This window comes from Centropristis striata, chromosome 14 (genome assembly GCF_030273125.1).
Source record: "Centropristis striata isolate RG_2023a ecotype Rhode Island chromosome 14, C.striata_1.0, whole genome shotgun sequence".
Classification (NCBI taxonomy): Eukaryota; Metazoa; Chordata; class Actinopteri; order Perciformes; family Serranidae; genus Centropristis; species Centropristis striata.
In genome coordinates, this window is record NC_081530.1 from 11,335,720 (window position 1) to 11,357,923 (window position 22,204).

A 22,204-nucleotide genomic window follows, 5' to 3' on the forward strand; every position below is an offset into this window, starting at 1 on the left:
CTGAATTGCACTTACATGGTTTTTTTATTTTTTTTATTTCAGGTCCAGTGAGGAAGGAGAACAACCTGACCAGTGACGTGTCTGGATGTCAGACTTCACTACAGGCTCTCTACAAGAAGGTGCAACTGATACATTTGTGCATTAGTAACATGTACTGATGTCGAGACAAATTGCACTTGTCAGTATGCAAAACTTTGTGCTTGATGATAATGGAAAAATGCTTTTTGGTTGAAATAAAAGACTCAAACAACCATTTTGAGAATCCCTTTATTTATATTCAATCTTGCATTCACATTCTTGAAGACGACTTTTGAATAAGATGTAGTTCCATGTAGCAGGACATATTTACAATAAGGCCACAATAGTGTAGAGTGGACAATGTGAGGGTGAATAGATGCTGCTGATTATAGGAGGCAGTTCTTCGTTAGCATCACAGTTCATTCAGACTGAAACTGACTTCAGCCTGTAGTCTTCTGCACTGAAGAATCAGCCTTGGTCACTCCTCTAGGGAGTCAACCAGTCCAGAACCTTCACTGCAGAGAAAAGGGGTCAAGTTTATTAAAACTGAATAAAGCATTTCAGTATTAATCACAGCAGTTGCATGTGGCAAAACTTTAGCTGAAGTACTACAGTTCTAACTGAAGCCTGTTACTGAATAATGGTTCAAAAAGCCAACATGACCACATTTAAACCTGGTTTGTAATACAGTTACCATATTTCCTGATAGTCAAACTGGAACTATAGTGACATTTGGAGCTTTATTTGAACCTAATTGCAGGTAATCATGAGCCAATTTGGCTGTATAGTAGTTGTGCCCTTTTTATTGTAGAGTTGTCCATACTTCACTAAAAATGTCCAACCATATCTAGAAGGCATGCTTTTTTTTTTTTTTTTTTGGTGCCAGCTGACATTACTCCAGAACTTCTTTTGAGCACAATTGTAAAAACTTATGAACTCTTGATTCTAAACCTTAACTGAAATAATTCAAATGCTGGCTTTTTAAATGTAGGTTTTCTTGAGCCTCAAATTACTGCAATGTTGTATGGTGCAGTAGTCATCTTGGACTTGACAATGTTACACATGCTAGGGCGTGGCAATATCTATTTTTAAATGTGATATGGAATTAGAGCATATAGTTTAAGTGTTTTCTTTATATATAAATGTTGCCCTTACTAGGTATTAAAGTTATATTGTAATGTTCATTATTCTCATTTATTACAGAAAGACTGGCCTATTTTATTTCATAAGATATTTTTTTCATTTAAATGTGCACTTTGATTATTTTAAAAGGTCCTGTTATACAGTATTTGTTTGACTTTGACTGAACATTTGCTCTCACTTGGCGATGAAAATATCAGGATTTATATATCTGGCTATGACTTTTAGTCCATATCGCCCAGCCCTAATACATGCCATATGCCCTTTCCACAGAAGCTTACTGAATGTAATATTTTGCACAATGCAACAATATGTAGATATGCTGAGTGACACCGACCATATTCAGATTTATTTTACCCTTCACACATAGAAAAGAAAAGCATGTAACAGGTTAAAACTGTGCAAATGTAAATATACAGGCACAGGCTTGGTCCAAAGGCATTGAGAACATTACAAAAATAATCCTGATCTGGGTCTGTTCTTAAATGAGCTTATGGCCACAATAGTGAGTGGACAATGTCTAACTTCTGTTATAATACGTTAAAGCTTAAATAGCCTTACTGTCTGGGGACTCTAAACTAAATCCTTTCAAATAGTACTACTATCCTCAGCTGCCATGTTTTTATTTACTGCATTTCACCTTTAGACTGATAAAATAAATGACCCATTTGTGGATCATTTTAGTGGTTTGGGAATTTGTAGGGTCTTTGGTTTAGGCTGTAAATGTTATTGTACAGTACATGCACTCTTTAAGATCTATATATTGTATGTATATATATATTTTAACCCTCCTGTACTCCTTTTTGACCCCAAATCATTTTCAACATATGATTAATAAAGGTTAACTTTTATAGAATTGCTTGACATCTTCAGCATATGTTCCCCTCTGCATCCTTTATAGATAATGTAAATTTCTTCATACATTTTTATGTGTTTTAATTTTTTTTATAGTACCCACCCTCCTCAGGGGTCAAAAAAGACCCCATGACATTAGACAGGTTTTAGGACATGTAGAAAAAAATTATTACCAACTTTTTTTTTTCACTTTTTAAGGCAACTCATGACCAACACATTTATATAATAATAATTAAAAAAAAAAACAATTTAAAGAAAAAATTATATATCAATGTGTTGGTCTTGTCACGTCCTAAAACCTGTCTAATGTCATGGGGTCCTTTTTGACCACAGGTGTGATTTTTTAAAACTTTTTTTTTGCTGTCATCTAAAAATGAACCATGTTTTCAAAACATAAGTTTCACTTAAAGTTGACATAACCTACTCTGTACATTCCCATCAATAATTCTTTTCACTATTACTATTGAAAATAATATTCAGGTTTTATTACTTTTTTTTCTCTTGAAATGAGGCCTAATTTTGTATATTTGACTAAAATTGACCAATAATAATGAAAAAAAAAAAGAAAAGTATATATCAATGTGTTGGTCATGAGTTGCCTGAAAAGGTAAAAAAAAAAAAAAAGTTGGTAATAATTTTTTTCTACATGTCCTAAAAACAGTCTTGCATATTAACTGGGTCCCTATTCTGAAGCTGCAACTAGCTTAGCAGGGTCTCCCATTCACATATGTCCATTGTGGTTTATAATTGAACTGTCTTTTGTGGATTTATTGAACTGAAATATGTATTGAGTCATATGTAACCTTTAATTAGAAAAAATGTAAACGAGGAATTTTTTTTTATCAATTGAAGTAATTAACTGATTAACAGAATTGCAGCTCAGGCATAATGTATTGAAATATTAATATAATAATAATGCAAAAGAAGTTAAACAAGCTTTGGTCATCCATCTCCAGGTCATGTTACAATTGTATTTGGTGGTCATTACTCATTTTGCCATTGAGATGTCCTCTTGAAAAAACAACTGTAGAAGTATTGTGTACCAACTGTAGAAGTATTGTGTACCTCTAAGTCATTCATTTGTGTTGGAAGGCAATTTTAACTCTGATATCTCAGAGTCTGGGGTGCTGCTGCCGCTTCGGTCGCTGTACGTATCCCTGTGTCAGAGACAGAATCATCAGCCATTAACGTGGTTTCATAAAACAGTCTATACTTGGAGCTTATGTAGGAGTAGTATGGGCTTAAATTTGTCTCATTAATACCTGTAAACGCACAGAGGGCGATCTACAAATAGTCCTTGATTTGCACACATGTTTTGCTAACCACAAATACAAATTTCTAGAACGTAATGTAACAAAAAATTTGGTTTTTACAATAAGTGTGTATTTGTAAAACTGAAAATTCTGTTTGTGAAGTGTGACTGCATTTGTGAATCATCAATCACACACACACACCTCTTTCCTCAAAGACACATTTTTGAGACGTTCTTGACAAGATCCACACGGATCCACAAACAAATTTGGAAAAATTGAATTTCTGGCCTCGAACAGAAAGCATTTTTGGCAAAACCATAATAATATCATTGATCTGACTACATTTTGAGCGTCCCGAGTTCTTCCTGAACAGCTACATATGTTTTTTGTGAAGAAAAATGAAGAAAAAGCTTTGTAAGAGCGATCTGAAAAACTGTTAAATATGCTTTTCTACAGAAATCTTCCTGCGTTTTTAAATATGGGAGCCAATGGGTCTGTTACTGTGTGTTGGTGGTGCATCTGTGCGTCCTACGCCCAAACTATAACTCTGACAGCTTTACCAGAGGATTGTGAGTGAGAAGACAAATTTTCCTACGTTTCTATGTAAAAATTATTTCTGTAGAGTTGAATTTTCGGCCTGGAGTGCAGTTTTCAAAAAAAAAACAACAAAAAAAAACCGATCATGGTCATTGAACAGGGATTGATAAAAAACTATATGACCTATCAAAACGTGGATTAATACTCCACACACACACACACACACACAAGACTTGTGTCTACTGTTTAAAGTTTAAATGGAGTCTCTAGGTGAAATTATGCCGGAGAAGTAGACATTTGAAAATCTCCAATTATTGTTCTTTTTCGCTTATTTTTTTGGGCCGTCCCATTCATTTTTGGGCAGTTTTTCGCGACTTACGTCGTTTTGATATAAAGTAGCGAACTTGTGTCCAGAAGAGGAAGAAGAAAAAATCCACAGTGTAACAATACTTGCCCCGTGGCCCTAATTAGAAATTTGTATTTGTGGATAGCAAAAACACGTGCAAATCAAGGACTATTTGTAGATCACCCTCATTTACAGGTATTAATGAGACAAATTTAAGCCCATAGGGTAGAGACATGTTCTGTCGCTGTGTGGTTACCTTGGAGACAGACGGCAGCCCTTCTGTAAGTAGCTCTGCAGCTTCCCGGCTGCAGCCAGCAGCAGGCCCAGATATGGGGGTGATGGTTTGATGGGGCGAGAGGTGAACTCGGGGTGATACTGCACTCCCACGAAATATGGATGATCTGAAAACAATTAGTAGATTTTTAAGAATGACCTTTGGAACGTGCTGAAACATTTTTATCCACAAGCTAGAAAGCAACTCAGTGTTAACTTCTCCGTACCATCCAGCTCTATGACCTCCATTCTTTCTCCTTCGACGTCTTGACCCACGAAGCGGAATCCTTTCTCTTCAAAGTGACTCTTGAGCTCAGGATTGACCTGCACAGGGACAGCAAAGTTATAAAAAACACCACTCCCATATCAGCGAGCTGTTTGATAATGAACAAGGTTATTATAGTTAACGAAAACTAACTAAATAACTGTATTGTGTGGTTACAAAACTAACTAAAATTATAGTGAAAATAATCTGTGTATCATTCGTTCTTTCCATTTTCAATTGGCAATCAAAAATGAAATAATGAAAAATGGACTGGTTATTTTGTTATTTGTTTTTTATTATAACACAAAAAACAAAAAAAAATGCTTGTTTTTTTAATATTTCAACGAATACGAAATATTTAATATTAGAAAAAACAAGCACTTTTTCCTGTTTTTTGTGTTAGAATAAAAAACAAATAACCAGTCAATTTTTTATTATTTGATTTTGGTTGCCAATTGAAAATTAAAAGAACGAATGATACACGGATTGAAAATGTCCTTCGTTTTCGTCTTTGTCAACTTTTTTCATACGTAAACCTTTTTGGTTGATATGAAACCTATTTCATCTATCTGGTTTTATGACTTAATAAACTTATTGGGGCTGAGATGGATCAGACAAAGGAAATAAAGGAAACATTTATGGTGACTTGTTTGAATCTGGTACCCAACAAATACCCCATTACAAAAATAAATAAAACTAACACTAATAAAAACTAAAACTAAGCATTTTCTAAAAAATAAAAACTAATTAAAACTAGCAAACTCACTCTAAAAACGAATTAAAACTAAATTTGACAACAAAAAATCACAACGAAATTAAAACTAAAACTAATAAAAAAATCTAAATTATATTATATTATAACCTTGTTAATGAACTGAGAGTTTGACATACTTCAAAGCGATGCCTGTGCCGCTCATCCACATATTCTGCGTCTCCGTATAGTTTGCCTGGAAGACATTAGAGCTGTAAGCACAGGGCGACACAGCAGCACATCAACACTGGGCTCAACTCAAACAGTGATTTGTCTTACGTAATACACTGCTGCTAGACTTGAAAATGGTCCGTCTCTTCCCGAGCCTCATGGTTCCACCCATCTGACCCGGGTTGTGTTCTGGCATGTCGATCACCTGCAGAGGTTCAACATGAATATCTCATTATAAAGCATTCTTCGGGTCAAATTGTAACTAGATCACTTGTGAGTTGAAAAGCAGCTTACCACAGGATGCTTTGATTCTGGGTCAAATTCAGTGGAGTTGGCATCTAAGTGTGACACAGACAAAGTCATGACATCAGCTGTTTTACTCCTAGTATGTAATTGCTGGTTGCTACTAGCGATTTTTTGGAAGATAAACAGATACACTGTATCAATATGAGGGGCTTAAGTCCTGTTTGACGGCCATCACTCGCACGTCTCACAGATCAAATAGGATTCCATCTATTGATAAAAGCAAGAAGCGTCTGTGTGTGTGTGTGTGTGTGTGTGTGTGTGTGTGTGTGTGTGTGTGTGTGTCTAGATCAGGGATGGGCAACTTAAATGCTGGAGGGGGCCACAATTTTTCATCAACACTACCACAGGGCCACATATAAGACCGTGCACTTAACCAGATATGATGAAACTGCAATTTTAAATATGTTTACAGTGCAGTAACATATTTCATGCTCAAATGTATATACAGCATGTATACCAGTATTAATAGGAATACAAAAGGTTTGAAGCAAATAAAAAATTACCACTCACTGTGAATTTTTTTTTTCAGTGCAAGAACAGCAGGCCAACATTAATTGCAAGAAGTAATTTTGTGCATTTTTACACTGCACTTATAAGATTTCATGCTCAAATGCATGTAGTAGTACTGAGGGCCACTTCAAGTGAGGGTGCGGGCCGTATGCGGCCCCCGGGCCTCCAGTTGCCCATACCTGCTCTAGGGCATATCTTGCTGACCGTTAGTCAGACTGACCTCAGATTTCGTATGTGGCTTGCTCATGGCACGAAGGTGTGCATTCATTTTTCAAAATATCATTATTTACATAGGACGTGTTGCAGCATTGCACTGTTTCTGATTGGATGGCTTTTAGGGGAGCTCTGCCCCCTTTTAGGGGAGCTCCGCCCCATTTTAGGGGAGCTCCGCCCCATTGTGTGATAGGCCTACACCTGGTCAGTAACACAATTCACTCTGGATTTACACCCTGACTCATCTCATCTGGAAGTCTATTCAGCCTACCCATCTTTAGGAGTTTTAAAGTGTGCTACAAGGTTTGATTTTCCAATAATATTCAAATACTTTCCAGCGAATATCAATGTTCAATGTGTATGTGCTGGATGGTGTGGTACCTTATGAAAAGTAAGTGTTCTATGGAGTTGCAGACGTTGTAGTGGTCTGCAGGTAATGTATGAATACATACTTCCTATTGGCACTGCACTAGTTCTATGAAATGCGTCAATCCCAACTAAGGGCATGAGATGCACTTCTCAAGGAGACCCCCCACATTTTTCACGTGTCAAGTCTATTTTTGTGCTGTTTAGTGAGGCATTTTTTGCACAGACAGCTATATAAAGCACACAAATATCCTGCTGTACATGAGTTTTTAAACTTATTACCAGCATCTACTTTCATTGATCAATGTGTCCAGTCTTTTTGTGTTCCTGTTTCCTTACATGCAGATTCCCCTCACTCCATACAGTGGGTGGGGAAATTAAATCAATCAATCAATCAATATATACGAACACTGTTGATTTCTTTGCATGGAGCCAACATGAAATCTATTTAGTTCATTTCTGCTGTCAGTAGCCGTGTTTCCATTAAAGTCAAATCTAATTTTGAAATATCACATTAAAGAAAATGTGAATTGGTTTAGAGCAAACAAGTGAAGCTTCATAAACATGTTTGGTCAGAAGATGGCAGTGTTATGTACTGCTGAAGGCTAATCTGGCAGGAGAAGAAGAGAGACTGAGCAAGAGGGAAAAAAGTGTATATATATATATATATATATACATATATATATATATATATATATATACAGGGGTGCACATAACTGGTGCGCAGGTGCGCATGCGCACCCAGAATGCAATGATGCGCACCACATCGAGCGCATTGAAGCGCCTGTGCGCACCAACAGCTGGGGTAGCCGGGTGTACGAAAGGGCTAGAGACTGCCGTGGCTCTGTGCGCGCTGAGTGAGTGACAGGGGGCGGGGCCGAGTGCGTGCGTCGGACGAGTGCGCACACAGACTGTGTGCACGCGTCTGCGGCGTGCATACTCTGTCTAATCAGATGCCGGCAGGCTATCCTCTATCCAATCAGACGATCCGCTATCAGCGCAATCAACAACGGTGTTAGCATCGGTGTTCTGACCGCCACACAGCAAACCCAAAATCATACAGTGCTTTCCCACACCCCTCAGTAACACTGGGAGAGGCAAATTTGTTTACTGATATTCCTGTCTTATTCGCAGCTGTCTACTGCTCTTCAAAATGTCAAAGAAGCAAGCCCCGCTAAGCAACTATTTTAGTGTTGCACCACCACCTCCAAAAAGGCGCCGGACGGAACCGCCACCTGAGCCGCACAAAAAGAGATTGTTTTCGGAGAAATGGCTGCAGGAGGTATGGTGGCTCCAAAGTGATGATGAGCGCACCGTGATGTGGTGCAAAATATGCCGCGAACATCCTGATCTGGCTGATAAAAGCAGCGCTTATTATATAGGCACAAAGAATTACAGTCATCCATCATTCGACAAGCATGAGAAAAGCAAGGAGCACGTTAATATTGTGCAAACTATTGATAATAGGAGCAGCCAGCATCGGAGTCGCCCCCTTGACGGGTGGCAGGACAAAATAAATGAAGAACAGCGTAAAGCACTGTCGAATCTATTTTTGTTGGCTTTTCACAAAGCCAAACATGCACGTCCTCTCAGCTCTTATGAAGAGGACATTCCCCTGTTAGAAAGGCTTGGCGTTAATGTCGGGACTGCATATCACTCACGTGAGGGGGGGACCCGAATAATGGAGACGATTGCTACGACAATCAGTTCACAACTTCATGAAAAATTAAAAGCGGCTGAATTTTGGGGTCTGCTCTTTGACGGTTCAGAGGACATAAACAAAACAGAGCAGGAAATCGTGTACATCGTGTCTGTGTCGAGCGACGGAGAGTGCAGCTCTGATTTTCTTGGATTAATTAATCTGGGGGCGCAGCGATCAGCACAGGACATTGTGGATGGACTTGTGCAACTTTTCCATGCGTGTGGATTAACGGATGAGTGGAAGACCAAGTTGGTCTCGGTGTGCACAGACGGAGCAGCTGTCAACGTGGGGAAATACAACGGCGTCATTCCTAAACTACGACAGAGAGTCGTCATCGGAGATGCCCTGGTGCACGTACTGTGCACCGCCCACACGCTGGAGAACTGCGCAAAGGCAGCTGATCGCCTGGTGCCATACTGTGAGTCTTTTAATCGTTCTGTTGTCAGGCTGCTTAGCTTTTATTTACAGAAGGGGGGTGCAAAGAAATCGGAACAACTAAAGAAACTGTGTGATGAGAATGGCATTGCCTTTGTGAAATTGGGAAAGTTTCACAACATTAGATGGTCTGCATGGAGACAGGAGACTCTGTTGAAAATATGGAGACTGTTACCTGCCATCAAAATTCAGCTGTCCACAAGTGATGACAATGACCTGAAACATGTGTGCACAGAGCGATTTCACTGTTTCCTTGCCCACATGCTTGACACTGGGAAAGTCTTGCAGACCCTCTCTCTTAAGTTTCAGCAAGAAAGGCTGACTATTGGTGAATGCAAAGATGAGCTCATGGTAGCAGTTGGACAGCTGACACTTCTAGTTGAGAGTGATGACCAGCAGTACAGGAAAGAGACTGTTGCAAATGTGGATGCTGACAGGGACAGAAATGATGTACTGAGGGGTCTAATTAAGGAATTTGAATCTAGATATGAATCCCTCAAATCATGTGATCAATTTTTAATATTTGATCCTTCTACTTGGCCTCAGGAAATAAAAGACCTCCACAGTTTTGGCAACACCACACTGAGTGGCATCCTCCAGAATTATGAGGGCAGCATGTGTGTTGACAGAGACTCCACTCTGAGGGAGTGGATGAGGTTAAAGCAGTCAGCCAAACGTTTAGCATCCTCCTCTGTGTATGACTTGGTCAAAATAGTGAAGTCAAGCAACCCAGAAACTTACTCCAACATCTGGAAAGTAATTCTGCTGTCCCTTGCACTGCCCTTGAGCAGTGCTGCATGTGAGAGAGGATTTTCTCACCTCAATATGATAAAAAACAAGTACAGATCCTGCCTGTCAGACTCTCGCCTCTCATCCCTGATGCACATCCACATGTCCAAGCTGACATCAGAGACTTTTGACCCAAAGCCTGCTGTGGACCTGTGGATGAAAACAAGTGATCGCAGGCTCAGCCAGGGAGGGAGGAGTAGGCCTACATCCTCTTCTTCTACCAAGACTGCCATGGACATGGTGGTTGAAAGTGACAGTGATGAAAGCAGTGAAAGTAGTGATGAGGACGATGTCCAGCTTGCATAGCTATGTTAATTTCAAGGAAACTGAGCTCAAAGAGCACTGAACAGTTCATTTCAGTGTTTCAATGTTGATTATTAATGAATAAATGTTTTTGCAAAAATGTATTCGACCTTTATCCCTTTTTTATCATTCCTGCGGGGCGGGTCCGCGTCTCGGGTGCTCAATGAGCACCAAGTAACATCTCCAGGTGCTCCCCTGAGTACTAGAGCAAAAAAGTTATGTGCACCCCTGTATATATACATACATATACACACACATATATATATACACACACACATATATATATATATATATATATCATCTTTTTATTTATTATTTTATCTCCCACATCTCTCTACTTTTCATTTTGAGATACATAAGTTAATACAACTTAAATGACCTTTTTATGTAAACGTGTACTTGTAAATATGTCTGTAGTGACAGATATGTTTTATGTTCAAAATGAGGAAAATAAACAAAAAGTCTTTTTGACTTTAAGCTTTTCTTTGACATGTTAATACAAAATGCTGCACAAGTTCAGTTAAACTACATCAGAGACTTTACATTACCTGCCCAGCCGAGTGTGTTCCTGGCAAATTCACATACAGCCAGCTGCATCCCCAGACACACACCTGCACAAACAAACAAACAAGTCAGGTAGAGTTTTCACTATTGATGTGGCCATTAATTTTAATAGAACATATACATATATACACACACATATATATATATATATATATATATATATATATATATAAAATAGAGATCACAGTATGAGGTATAAGATAGTAATATCCTGTACCTAGAAAGGGTTTTTTCTGTTTCCTGGCCCAGTTGATGGCCTGAATCTTCCCCTCGGTTCCCCTGACACCAAACCCTCCTGGAACCAGGATGCCACTGCAGACAGAAGGGATAAAAACAGTTGCTCCAACAAATGTAACATCCAGGGTGTATTACTCACAAAGACTGTGTGTCTCAGCACTCACTCAGCACTGCAGAGTTTCTGCCAGGCCTCGTGGTATTTCACTGGTTCCTCCTGCAGAGTGCTCAGCTCCAGATTGGCTGAGTCGATATACTGAGAGAAAAGACATAGAGTCAGGGTGGCAGGTCTAAACAGTTACAGATACAGACAGCTAGAGAAAGATTTACTTTCCACCTCAAATTCCCTGCTTGGAATGCCTTCTCAATTAGACGACATGCAGCAACAGTGATGCGTTTTAAACGATTTATGTCTGGTTTCATATGACATCACACCAGACAAGAATATGGCTGAGCTGAAGCACTTCTGTAACATACAATAGTTTAACCCATAAGAACCCAGACACAGTTATCCTTAAAGGAAAATTATGGGGGATATACCACAGACCAAGTGGACCACATAGAACACATTTATGTTTTTAAAAAAATACTACCCCTAAATGTCAAAGATCTGTGATGTGACATAAACGTTACATTGGGTGTTTATGGTATTTATGTTTATGATATATATTTTTTTTAAATAAAAAAATAGACACATATTCTGCTTACAGCAGCACAAATCTACCTTTTTCTTTGCATCTCCGCCAACATTTATCAAAATTGTGACATTGTTGTTTAACAACAAATTCTTTTTCAGATTTGTTTTTAAGGAACAAAATAAGAATAAATCAATAATAAATAAAAACAAATTACAATTTGCCTTTTTGTTTGCATCTCCTTAACATATAGTATATCAAAATTGAAAGAATACAGATACAGCATTGTATTGCGATATTTTGCATGGCAATATTATATCGATTCATGGCTACCAAGTATCGATATTTAGTGTTCTGCAATATTTTAACCTTTTTTTTTTTTCTTCAGAGGCCGTAGCAGGTTCACTTTTAGGAATATAATGGAGATATGAAACTATAAGATCTATGGAATCTATAGGCACTATATATATATATATCATGTCGGGAAGTTGTTCAAAAAATAATGCTGCAAAGTTCGGCTTTTTTATGTTTCATTAAAAAAAATTCAGAGCAGTGAAGCTTAAAGTTTTTGAAAGTTTGATAAAATGCTGCAGTTGTTGTCGTCCATACATGTTTGATATCAGTTGAGTTCAGTTTGACTGAATACTTTGTTGGTCAGTCTGTGGGTTTGACTCTCATTGTGGAGAAATAAAAAGACTGAAGTGAGATGAATACACTGAGAATTTTCTCTTATTTAACCAAACAATTCTTGATTTAATTTTATTTTGTTGACACAAAATGCAGTACTCACCATATCGCAAAAATGCTTAAAACCGCAATAATATTGTGTCGTCACCAAGGGTATTATAGTTAACGAAAAAACTAACGAAATAACGAAAACTAGAATTGGAAATTTTTTTTCGTTAACTGAAATACAAATAAAAACTAGTAACTACTAACGATAACTAACTGAAACTGTATCGTGTGGTTACAAAACTAAAATTATAGTGAAAATGTCAACTTTTTTCATACATAATCCAGTGTTTCTCTATGTGTGTATTCCTGCTTTGTGGGCTTCAGGGAGAAGCGCGAGTGAAATTACCGTAATGACACCATATTGGCTGTAAAGACAAACTTCTCAGCTTTCAGAAAACATTGGAATTTTCCAGATAGCACAAACGGTTTAGTTATTGTGGTAGAAGTGTCGCCGGGGCAACACTCTGTAAACTTTGGATGTTGTGTTCTCACTGTGTGCAAGTGAAAGTCTTCTATTCAACCATGATATTACAAATCGCTTTTTCTCTTGGCGGTGCTGAAAATCCAGCAGAATACATATAGGGGCAACACTGCATAATCATTTTTGGTTGATATGAAATGTATTTATTTAGCTCCGACCAAATAGCTGCTGATCAGTGCAGGAACACATGGTAAAAATGTTTACTGAGACTGGGATGTCTACACTAGAACCAAAACTCAAAACACCTGGAACTGTAAGAGATAATAACCTTATTGGGGCTGAGATGGATTAACCAAACGAAATAAAGGCAACATTTATTATGACCTCTTTAAATCTCTCACCCAACACAGAGCCCATTACAAAAAACTAAAAACACTAAAACTAATAAAAACTAAACTAAAACTAGCAAATTCACTCTAAAAACTCATTAAAATTAACTGAATTTGAAACAAAAATTCCCAATGAAACTAAAATAATGAAAAATCCAAAATTATTATAACCTTGCTCGTGACTCAAGTATTGGTACAAAATCGTGTCGTGGGGCCGATACGCTGATTCACACCTCTAACAGTATAAAAATTAGGCTTGTTCATGTATGCCGAGCTCCACGTTGATTTATGTTTAATGCTACAGTGTAGCTCAAATTTAAACAAAATGAAGATATTAGGGAAACTGTGATGAAGAGCAGTGTGGATAAAGAACACTGTGTGCATACCTTAACCTCCAGTTTATGGCTGATGGCCAGGGCCGAGTGCTCCAGGGCCTTGATAACAGAAGCGTATGAGTCGGAAAATTTGGTGTACTTCCCAACCAGAGCTATAGAGCAGTGCTCCAGCAGTCTGTCTGACCTGTGGACAAGGAGTGTGGAGTATTGAATTTGGAACACGACCTTCTCTGGACTAAAGTCATCAAGTCACAGCTTTTAGCCTCATTTCATAAACAGATGATTTATTCTCAATAGGGTTGTCAAAAGTATCGATACTCAAAAAATTATCCATATTAAAACGTTGTATCCGGATACGATACTCATTTTCAAAAGTATCGTATTTTCTTGTTAATAAAAATATTTCTGTAAAATTTTGGGGTCTTTGTTTTTATCCTTGTGGTATTGAAAATAGTATCGAATATTTTCCTGAGTATCGGTATCGAGTTGGACATTTTAGTATCGTGACAACCCTAACTCTCAAGCACTCACCTGTCAGACATCTCCTTCCATTTGGTCAGCATTTTTCTGGGTCGGGTCTCGATGGGCATATTCAGCCTCCTGCTCAGGTAGCCCACCACGCCCTGCTGCTCCAGCAGTAACGGGACTCTGTAGATGGACGACACGTCGTGCACACAGATGACCTGGGAGGAGACAGGTCAGTGAGGTTAAAGTCTCTGAGCTAAAGCTGCACAATTAATCGAATTTTAATCGTGATCGCGATTTTGGCCGCCACGATTAAATTAACCTGATTGTCAGCGATATTTCCATTTTAAAATGTGGCTCTCCTGCATATCTAATCAAGCACTTTCTACACCAGTAGTCAACCAACCACCAGGGGGCGAACGCAAAGTTAAGGTTTCATGTAGCTGCATAAATAAATAACAAGCCAGCGCTAAGCAAGATGTGACGTAGTACTCGCGACAAGACAACACACGCCATTTGTAAAAGCCGGGGAAGCAGTCTTCCCAACTTAGTGACTTTTTTGCTAAATTTAGCGACTTTTCAGACCCCCTTAGCGACTATTGTTCAAGATAGCGACTGGAGACAAATCCAGCAACTCCTTCTTACATCGCAGCAGTTAGCTACAGTTAGCTCTGTAGCAGTACAGTGTGTATGTGCTGCTGCTGCAGGTGTTCACTTAGCGATCTAGTCAGAACGAGTCGAAGCGGCACAGTCCTCCTGCAGCAGTCTTTCCCAGCTGCAGAGCCGGAGGGGATGTTAACCCCTTAGCGTCCAGTCTGCAAATTGCTAACAGGCTAACAGTTAGCTCTGTAGCAGTACAGTGTGTATGTGCTGCTGCTGCAGGAGATGTTCACTTAGCGATCTCTGTTTGTTTACAACAAGCACCAGACACACTGCGCACACACTAAAAACTGTTCCTATTGTTTCTTTAAAAGTAGTGCAATAAAAATACAGATGTTTTCCCTAACATGATGAATAATCGTGATTACAATATTGATCAAACTAATCGTGATTATCATTTTGGGCATAATCGTGCAGCCCTACTCTGAGCTTTGATTCACCAAAGATGACCAGACACACTGTGGGTGTTTCAGTGTCGGTGACGTACCTGTTCGGGTTCTACATGGCAGAACATTGAGATTTTTTCTTTGACGGAGTTCTCCAGAGCGGTGGAACAGCGACACATGATCTGGCCGAGAAGAGAGAAAACTTTAATGATCACTGTGGGGAGAACGGCTCAATTAACAAAACACAACAGGGATTTCACACAGGAAAAACAAACAGGACATACATAAGAGTGCAAATGAATGGTAATTTACAGCGTTCATTAGTCACATAAATAACACCAGTGGCAACAACATATGCATGTACATGTACACCTTACACAGTAAGTAGTATGTGAAATTATGTAGATTATGATTTCCTTTTGAAAACTTTGGTTTTATTTACTGAATAAACTGCATAACTGTATATAGTGATTAAGTCCAGAGTTTTTTTGCTACTGTAATCATTGCATAGGGTTGCAACAGTATCAGCTCCGATGCTGCAGAAGATGCTGGAAGATGGAACAGAGAATAAAGTATAAAGTACTTCCACACCTGGACTTGAACTCGGCTCAGACTGACGCACAATGAGTAAGACTTGCACATTGATGACTCGGAAATGGAACAACCACATTATAAAAGTTGACTATGGTCTTTTCAGTTAGTGTGGATTTTGGAAGCACTGGTTGATTTTGGTAGAACTCAGTAATTCCCTGAAATTAGAAGTGTGCCATATCATATCATTCACGATTATACCGGTGTATTTTTTTATGGGTTAAAAAAAAATGCATATCATGATATTGGCAACATTCCTACTACCTGGCGTAGTGGCGTGAGGGTTTCTGACTAATGACTTAGACCAGGGGTCGGCAACCTTTACTAATAAAAGAGCCACTGTTGGCAAAAAAAGGAGGAAAAAAATGTCGGAATGGAGCCAAAAACCTTATCTTCTGCCTTAAATTTAAAATGAATTAGCCTAACAGCATCACCAATAGGTCATAATGAGCATTTCTTAATATGATTTTGTCAGAATGCAGCAACTCAGAACTAGACAAAGTTGTTAAAATTTAGAGTTTAAGGCACCAGGCAGTAGACTCTCCAAGCTATGTTGCACATTTTAGTTGACTAAAACATTTTTTAAATGTTGTATATGAGCGGCACATTGCTTTGGGCCTATGCCAATGATAAATGAACATTAAAATTTGAAGAAATGACCTCTTAATTTGGTATAACTTTGTCACAGCTGCTCAAGAATTGGTCACTTGCCGACAACACTGCCTGCAGCACAATCCACCATCAAACATAATACCGCCGACCGCAGCAAAGTTACAAGGTTTGATATATTTGTTAATTAATCCAATTAATTTTAATGCTTTATAAGGCCTTTCACTGAGGAAATGGCCTCATTTTTTTCAAGACTTAAGACCTGCAACAAGTATCTGACTTTGGGCTTTTGTAAAGTGGCTGTACTAACCCACAGTAAAAAAAAAAAAAAGAAAGAAAAGAAAAAGAAAAGCATTTAGAGAGGGATTTAGTGCAGGTGACTCACCAGATCAGGGGACAAACCCAGTCCTCTCAGCTCTCTGACGCTGTTCTGTGTTGGTTTGGTCTTTTGCTCTCCTGTTGCACTGGGCTGGACAGAAAAATGGAGACGTTACTTACAATAAACCGACTTTATAGAACTTCTCATGCATGTGCAACATCTAACATGACACAAGTGGACAAAACAGGCGCTTCAATCAGAATATGAGAACCTTTTTAGAAGAAGAAGAAGCTTCTGATGCGATCGGTAGGGTGGATCTAATGTCACAATGAGGAAATATGGGATTACTGTTCAAAATAGCTTTGAGCTTTCATGTTGCAACCTCAAGTAGCGCTATCTTCTTCTTTCTTCTCAGCAAGGTATTTACAACACCTCTCAGTCACGGTCCTCGGAAATTCACATCAAATCACTGACTCGGTTCATTAGAAATTCTAAGTCCCTCATTCATCAATGCATTCTTTATGATCTAGTTGGTTAGACATCACTCCAAATCTGTAGACAACAGCACTGGTATATCTTTATCTACAAAGCAATACTACAAGGTTCATACACTTTTTGAGAGGTCAAATTCAAGTACCTTTCAAGGTCCAATTTTCAAGCTTTTCCAGGACCTTACAAAGGTTGTAAGTTGCATGTTTTAGAGGAGTACTTACATGCTAAAAGGGGTAATTTCACTCAACCATACCGACATCGATGGTATTACGCTTTTAACAACCAAAAGTACAGTTTGCTAATCTCAATATTAAATTTATTATTTTTTTCATTGAACATGTGATTATCTAAAGTCAGATTGCACGAGGAATACAGTAAGAATTTCAAGCATTTTCAAGCACTTTATCCAAAATCCAAGCACTTTTCAAACCTTGAAAATACAACATTAAAATTTAAGCATTTTCAAGGATTTCAAGCACCCGTACGGATCCTGAATACTAGGAAAACTTCCTGTGTACCTGTGTAACCTCTTCTCTGTTAGATCTGGGACCTATCAGCTTCGCTCCTCTAAGTGGTTACTCTTAAATGTCCCCCGTGTTTCAACTGAACTGGAAAAACTGCATTCTCTTACTCAGTACCCTGGGAATGGAACAATCTACAGAAAAAGCTAAAAAACTAGAACGTCTGATATCAATGAATTTAAAGCTACCACCAAGACTGTGGTGATAGAGACGTGCTTGTTTTTTTTAATGAGGCTCATTATGTTTTAATATTGTGTTATATTGCACTTGTTTTATTGTAAAGGTAAATTTTTTGACACTTGTGTTGAGTTTTGGCTGCTATTTTGGCTAGGTCTCTCTTGAAAAAAAAAAAGAGATTCTGAATCTCAATGGGACTTCCTGGTTAAATAAAGGTAATGCAACATTTTTTTAAAAATCTTCCATGGAATCTTGACAAACCACTCCCCTACCATGACCTGCATTCTCACTGTGTTGCACACATGCCTATGTTTACCATGACTGCATTCTCTCCATACATGCTTCTCTTTCAACCCCCACACAAGAAGATCCTGTCAAGCTGCAAGCAGACGCACGTGTTTCCTACGCATGTTTGCACATGTCATTCAGAGGAATTACTTTCCTTGCTTACCTTACTCACAAAAATACAACTTCACTCAACAGTGGACACTCAGGATTTTTTTTTTCAGTTTCTGGGCCAGTAGTCACAATTACCCGCTTTCACGATTAATCGGGGTATTAAACGTTACGATTAGTTAATCGTAATAGATTAGTTTTAAAACCCGCTTTTATTTACTGGTTTTTACCCAGCATGAGACTCGCTCTGTCTTAGTTGTTTTTATTTGTTCTCTGTTTTTATTGTTGGTCTGTCCTGCCATGTATATCACTTTGTATCAGCTGTGGCTGTTTTAAAAGGGCTCTATAAATAAAGTTGATTTGATTAATTCGTTTTCTCCCTGAAGCGAGCGCCTGGTTCTCCAAACCGGGTCATACGCAGGTAATCATCTGCTGCAGGTAATATATTGACCGTGAGTAAGAACCTCATACAACTCCGCACTATCCCTTTAAAGAAGATGCAATTATTTTCAATTGTTTTGTACCTCGAGAGGATAAGAGTCACTTTTGTGATCAAGGCTAAAATCACTCAGTATGTATTTACAATCAGTTGTTCTGTGAGAGAAGATGACACATATACACTCAGATGACAGTTTGGCCTGGAGGTGTTGCTCTCACCTGTGGTATCAGACTGACGTGAATGTTGCAGAAGTTCTCTCTCTTCACTTTAAACTGGAACTGCCTGAAGGCCTCAATGAAAGGCATGCTCTCGATGTCTCCCACGGTGCCTCCTAACTGCAAACGTGCACACAGTCACACATATTAGCAGTGAAAAGTCATGGCCGCTTCAGCAGATAACCCTGTATGAAATAACCGAATGGTGATGTGATAGCTTACCTCTATTACACAGACTTGAGGTTCTACATCATCGTCATCAACTGGTACTTTGGCCTGTTTTACGACCCATTCCTGAATGGCATCTGTGATGTGTGGAACCACTGGAAAAGGAAAAAAATATTCTTGGTTTATCATTTCTCTCCAGCATGACAGCCCTTTACCAAACTAAAGGGCCGTTTCAACTACCGCCCAATACCCGGAATCAGGCGGGTCTCACGCGCTGAAACGCCCCTAATTTGAATACGAGCTGTCTGGAGCGGACGTTTGTTGAGACTTTTTTCGTCCCTGTCGAAGAGCAGGGTCTTTTTTTCTCCCCTGAAAACAGCCTGGTTACTGATTGGCTAGATCGCTAAGCAGGATGTGACGTAGTACTCTACACGACAACACACGCCATTTGTAAAAGCAGACGAAGCAGTGTTGCCAACTTAGCGACTTTGTTGCTATATTTAGTGACTTTTCAGACCCCTTTAGCGACTATTTTTAAAGAAAGTGACTGGAGACAAATCCAGCAACTTTTTCTGCTGTTATTGGAGACTCCTTCTTACTCTCACCGTGGTGCCCGGCGGCTCGTTAAGAAGAGTAAGAACGAGTCGAAGCAGCACATTCCTCCTGCAGCAGTCTCTCCCAGCTGCAGAGCCGAAGGGGATGTTTACCCCTTAGCGTCCACTCTGCAAATTGCTAAAGACTAACAGTTAGCTCTGTAGCAGTACAGTGTGCATGTGCTGCTGCTGCAGGAGGTGTTCACTTAGCGATCTCTGTTTGTTTACAACAAGCACCGGACACTCTGTACACAGTTAGTGACGCCGGTTAATTCACAATCACTATGTTTATGATCAGCGGAGACGCTCTGCATAATTAGCCATGCTGCTTTGTTTATGATCAGCTGCTGATGTTGTGCACAGTGAGCAACGGCGGCCACAGTTGAGTCTCCCGTGTTTAATCTGTCGCGTATGTCACGTCACGGTCGAAATTGTCGCTAAGCAATTAAACGACAGTGAAAACTATACATCACCTCCAGAGTCTCTAAATCCCTCCTGGGGCTAACTTGTAATGAAGACACGCAGAGTGAGCGGACTTTTGTGAGAGGGTGAGAGGGTGTGGCCTGAGACTTTCCCGGTGGACACTCATCCCCCCTAGTGGAAACACGGCTTAAAAGACTGATTGTTTACCCTGCACAGTCTTGCCCAGGTAGTCTCCCCTCCTCTCTTTATTGATGACTGACTGGTAGATCTTGCCAGTGGTCAGGTTGTTGTCTCTGGTGAGCCGGATATCCAGGAAACGTTCGTAGTTACCTAGATCCAAGTCCACCTCACCTCCATCATCCAGCACGAATACTTCCCCTGAACAGAGGGACAACAGTCAATACACATATGGAACACATGGCTGTTGACGATTATCACGTGAATGAGAATTTCCTCAGACGTACCATGCTCATAGGGTGAAAATGTTCCTGCATCTATGTTGATGTAAGGGTCGATTTTGATGGCTGTTACGTGCAGACCGCATGACTTCAGGATGGTGCCCACACTGCTGGCAATGATGCCTTTGCCGATGCCCGATATGACTCCTCCAGTAACCAAGATGTATTTCATCATTCTGCTCATGTATCTGGAGATGGATTACAGGTTAAAATCAATGTAGCCCATGCAGAGCTATTCATTGAAGGAGCCATAATAAACACTGTATTGTGTAACAAAATAATTAGAGCTGTAATGTTATTTACATTATGTTTTTTTTTTTTAAAAGGTGAAAAAAAAAAAAAAAAGTTGGTTATCATTTTTTTCTACATGTCCTAAAACCAGTCTGATGTCATGGGGTCCTTTTGGACCCCTGGGGAGGATGGGTGTGATTCTTTTTTTTATTTTTGGTGACATCCAAAAATGAACAATGCTTTCAAAACAAAAGTTTGACATAGTAAAGTAAAGTAGAAGTTGACATGACCTACTCTGTACATTCCCATCAAGAAATTAGTATTTCACTATGAATATTGGGGGGGGGGGGTCTGACCAGACCAGTCAACCAGTCTGATGTCATGTGGTCCTTTTTGACCCCTGAGGAGGATGGGTACTATAAAAATGTATAAAACGTGTAAAATCGTATGAAGAAAGTTGAAATTTATATTATCTATAAAGCAGGGATGGCCAACTGGAGGCCCGGGGCCACATACGACCCGCACCTATACTTGAAGTGGCCCTCAGTACAACTACATGCTGCAAAGGTAACAACACAGCAGTGTCACCATGAAGCATGGCATATTTGAAGCGCTCGTCTACATACACGGTACGGGCCGAGCGGGCGGGAACTTCCGCTGTCTTTTGTGCTAGAAGACTGAGAGTGAGAGCTCCGCCCGCCAGGGTTACCAGCATCAACAAAGTCAACGAGACCAAAGTATTACCGCCAGCTCAATTAGCTTTCGGCTAACGCTTAGGGATGATATCGGTGTAAGAGAGCCACAAACACAAAAACCGAGGCCTCCGTCAGCGTATGCAGCGTGAAGCGAACAAACATAACTCTCGCTAAGCAAAGAACCACGTCTGGCTTAGATAAGTTACTGTTTTTAAATACAAAGGGAGCTAACGTGCTCTTAACAAGTGCATTAAACTCGCCACCTTACGTGTGTCCGGAATATCCTGCAATGCTTTCAAAATAAAAGACCGCTAGAAACTTTTATGAGGAAAAACGTGGCAACAACACTGCGGAATACTTCAACTTAACCCCCTATAGCATGATTATATTGTCCATTTTTGCTTACAAGACTACTATTGAAACATAATCAGTCATTATTTTGATATGGTGATCCTAATAGAATTTTATTTTGATCCATTTTACCGGAAATTACACTTATTTATTGTGCCTAGTTTGTAGCTTAACAGTGTTTCTAGCTAGCCAACAACCTCTCTGTTAACAGCATCAAATTTCAACTCACCAAGATATTCTTCAGCCAGAGCAGCTCTAGAAAACAAATGGTGGACTTTGAAACAGCTCGCAAGACCTTTTGCCAGGAACAAAATGTCGATCCAAATAGCACCGCTTGTTGTTGTGCTCCCCTACAGTCTCATCTATCCTCTAACTGACTCTACACGTGTATGGACCACGATCCAGGCGCCGCAGCACATCATTCATCCAATTCACACTAACGCTGTGCTGCCTTCAGGTGCGCCTCGTT

General features: G+C 39.4%; 1 protein-coding gene across 1 annotated transcript; it reads right to left on the reverse strand.

Annotated features, from left to right (window-relative positions):
• Positions 1–253: 253 nt before the first annotated feature.
• Positions 254–22,152, reverse strand: ctps1a (CTP synthase 1a). Its single transcript, XM_059350156.1, has 19 exons — positions 21,965–22,152; positions 20,465–20,646; positions 20,208–20,378; positions 19,039–19,139; positions 18,820–18,936; positions 16,643–16,726; positions 15,159–15,239; positions 14,078–14,229; positions 13,598–13,730; positions 11,199–11,287; positions 11,015–11,109; positions 10,782–10,844; positions 5,904–5,947; positions 5,718–5,814; positions 5,579–5,634; positions 4,650–4,746; positions 4,406–4,550; positions 3,079–3,170; positions 254–533 (listed from the first exon to the last, which is right to left on the reverse strand). The coding sequence occupies exons 2-18, from the start codon at positions 20,640–20,642 to the stop codon at positions 3,086–3,088; spliced, it is 1,788 nt and encodes a 595-aa protein (XP_059206139.1). The 5' UTR covers positions 20,643–20,646; positions 21,965–22,152; the 3' UTR covers positions 254–533; positions 3,079–3,085.
• Between the last annotated feature and the right edge of the window lie 52 nt (positions 22,153–22,204).

Bases quoted from the DNA above. Each gene is read 5' to 3' on its own strand.
- ctps1a (XM_059350156.1), bottom strand. From the start codon at position 20,642: ATGAGCAGAATGATGAAATACATCTTGGTTACTGGAGGAGTCATATCG. The intron at 16,727-18,819 runs GTGAGAGCAACA...TTTTCTGTCCAG, and splicing joins ACGTCAGTCTGATACCACAG to CCCAGTGCAACAGGAGAGCA. The intron at 15,240-16,642 runs GTGAGTCACCTG...CTTCTCGGCCAG, and splicing joins TGGGTTTGTCCCCTGATCTG to ATCATGTGTCGCTGTTCCAC.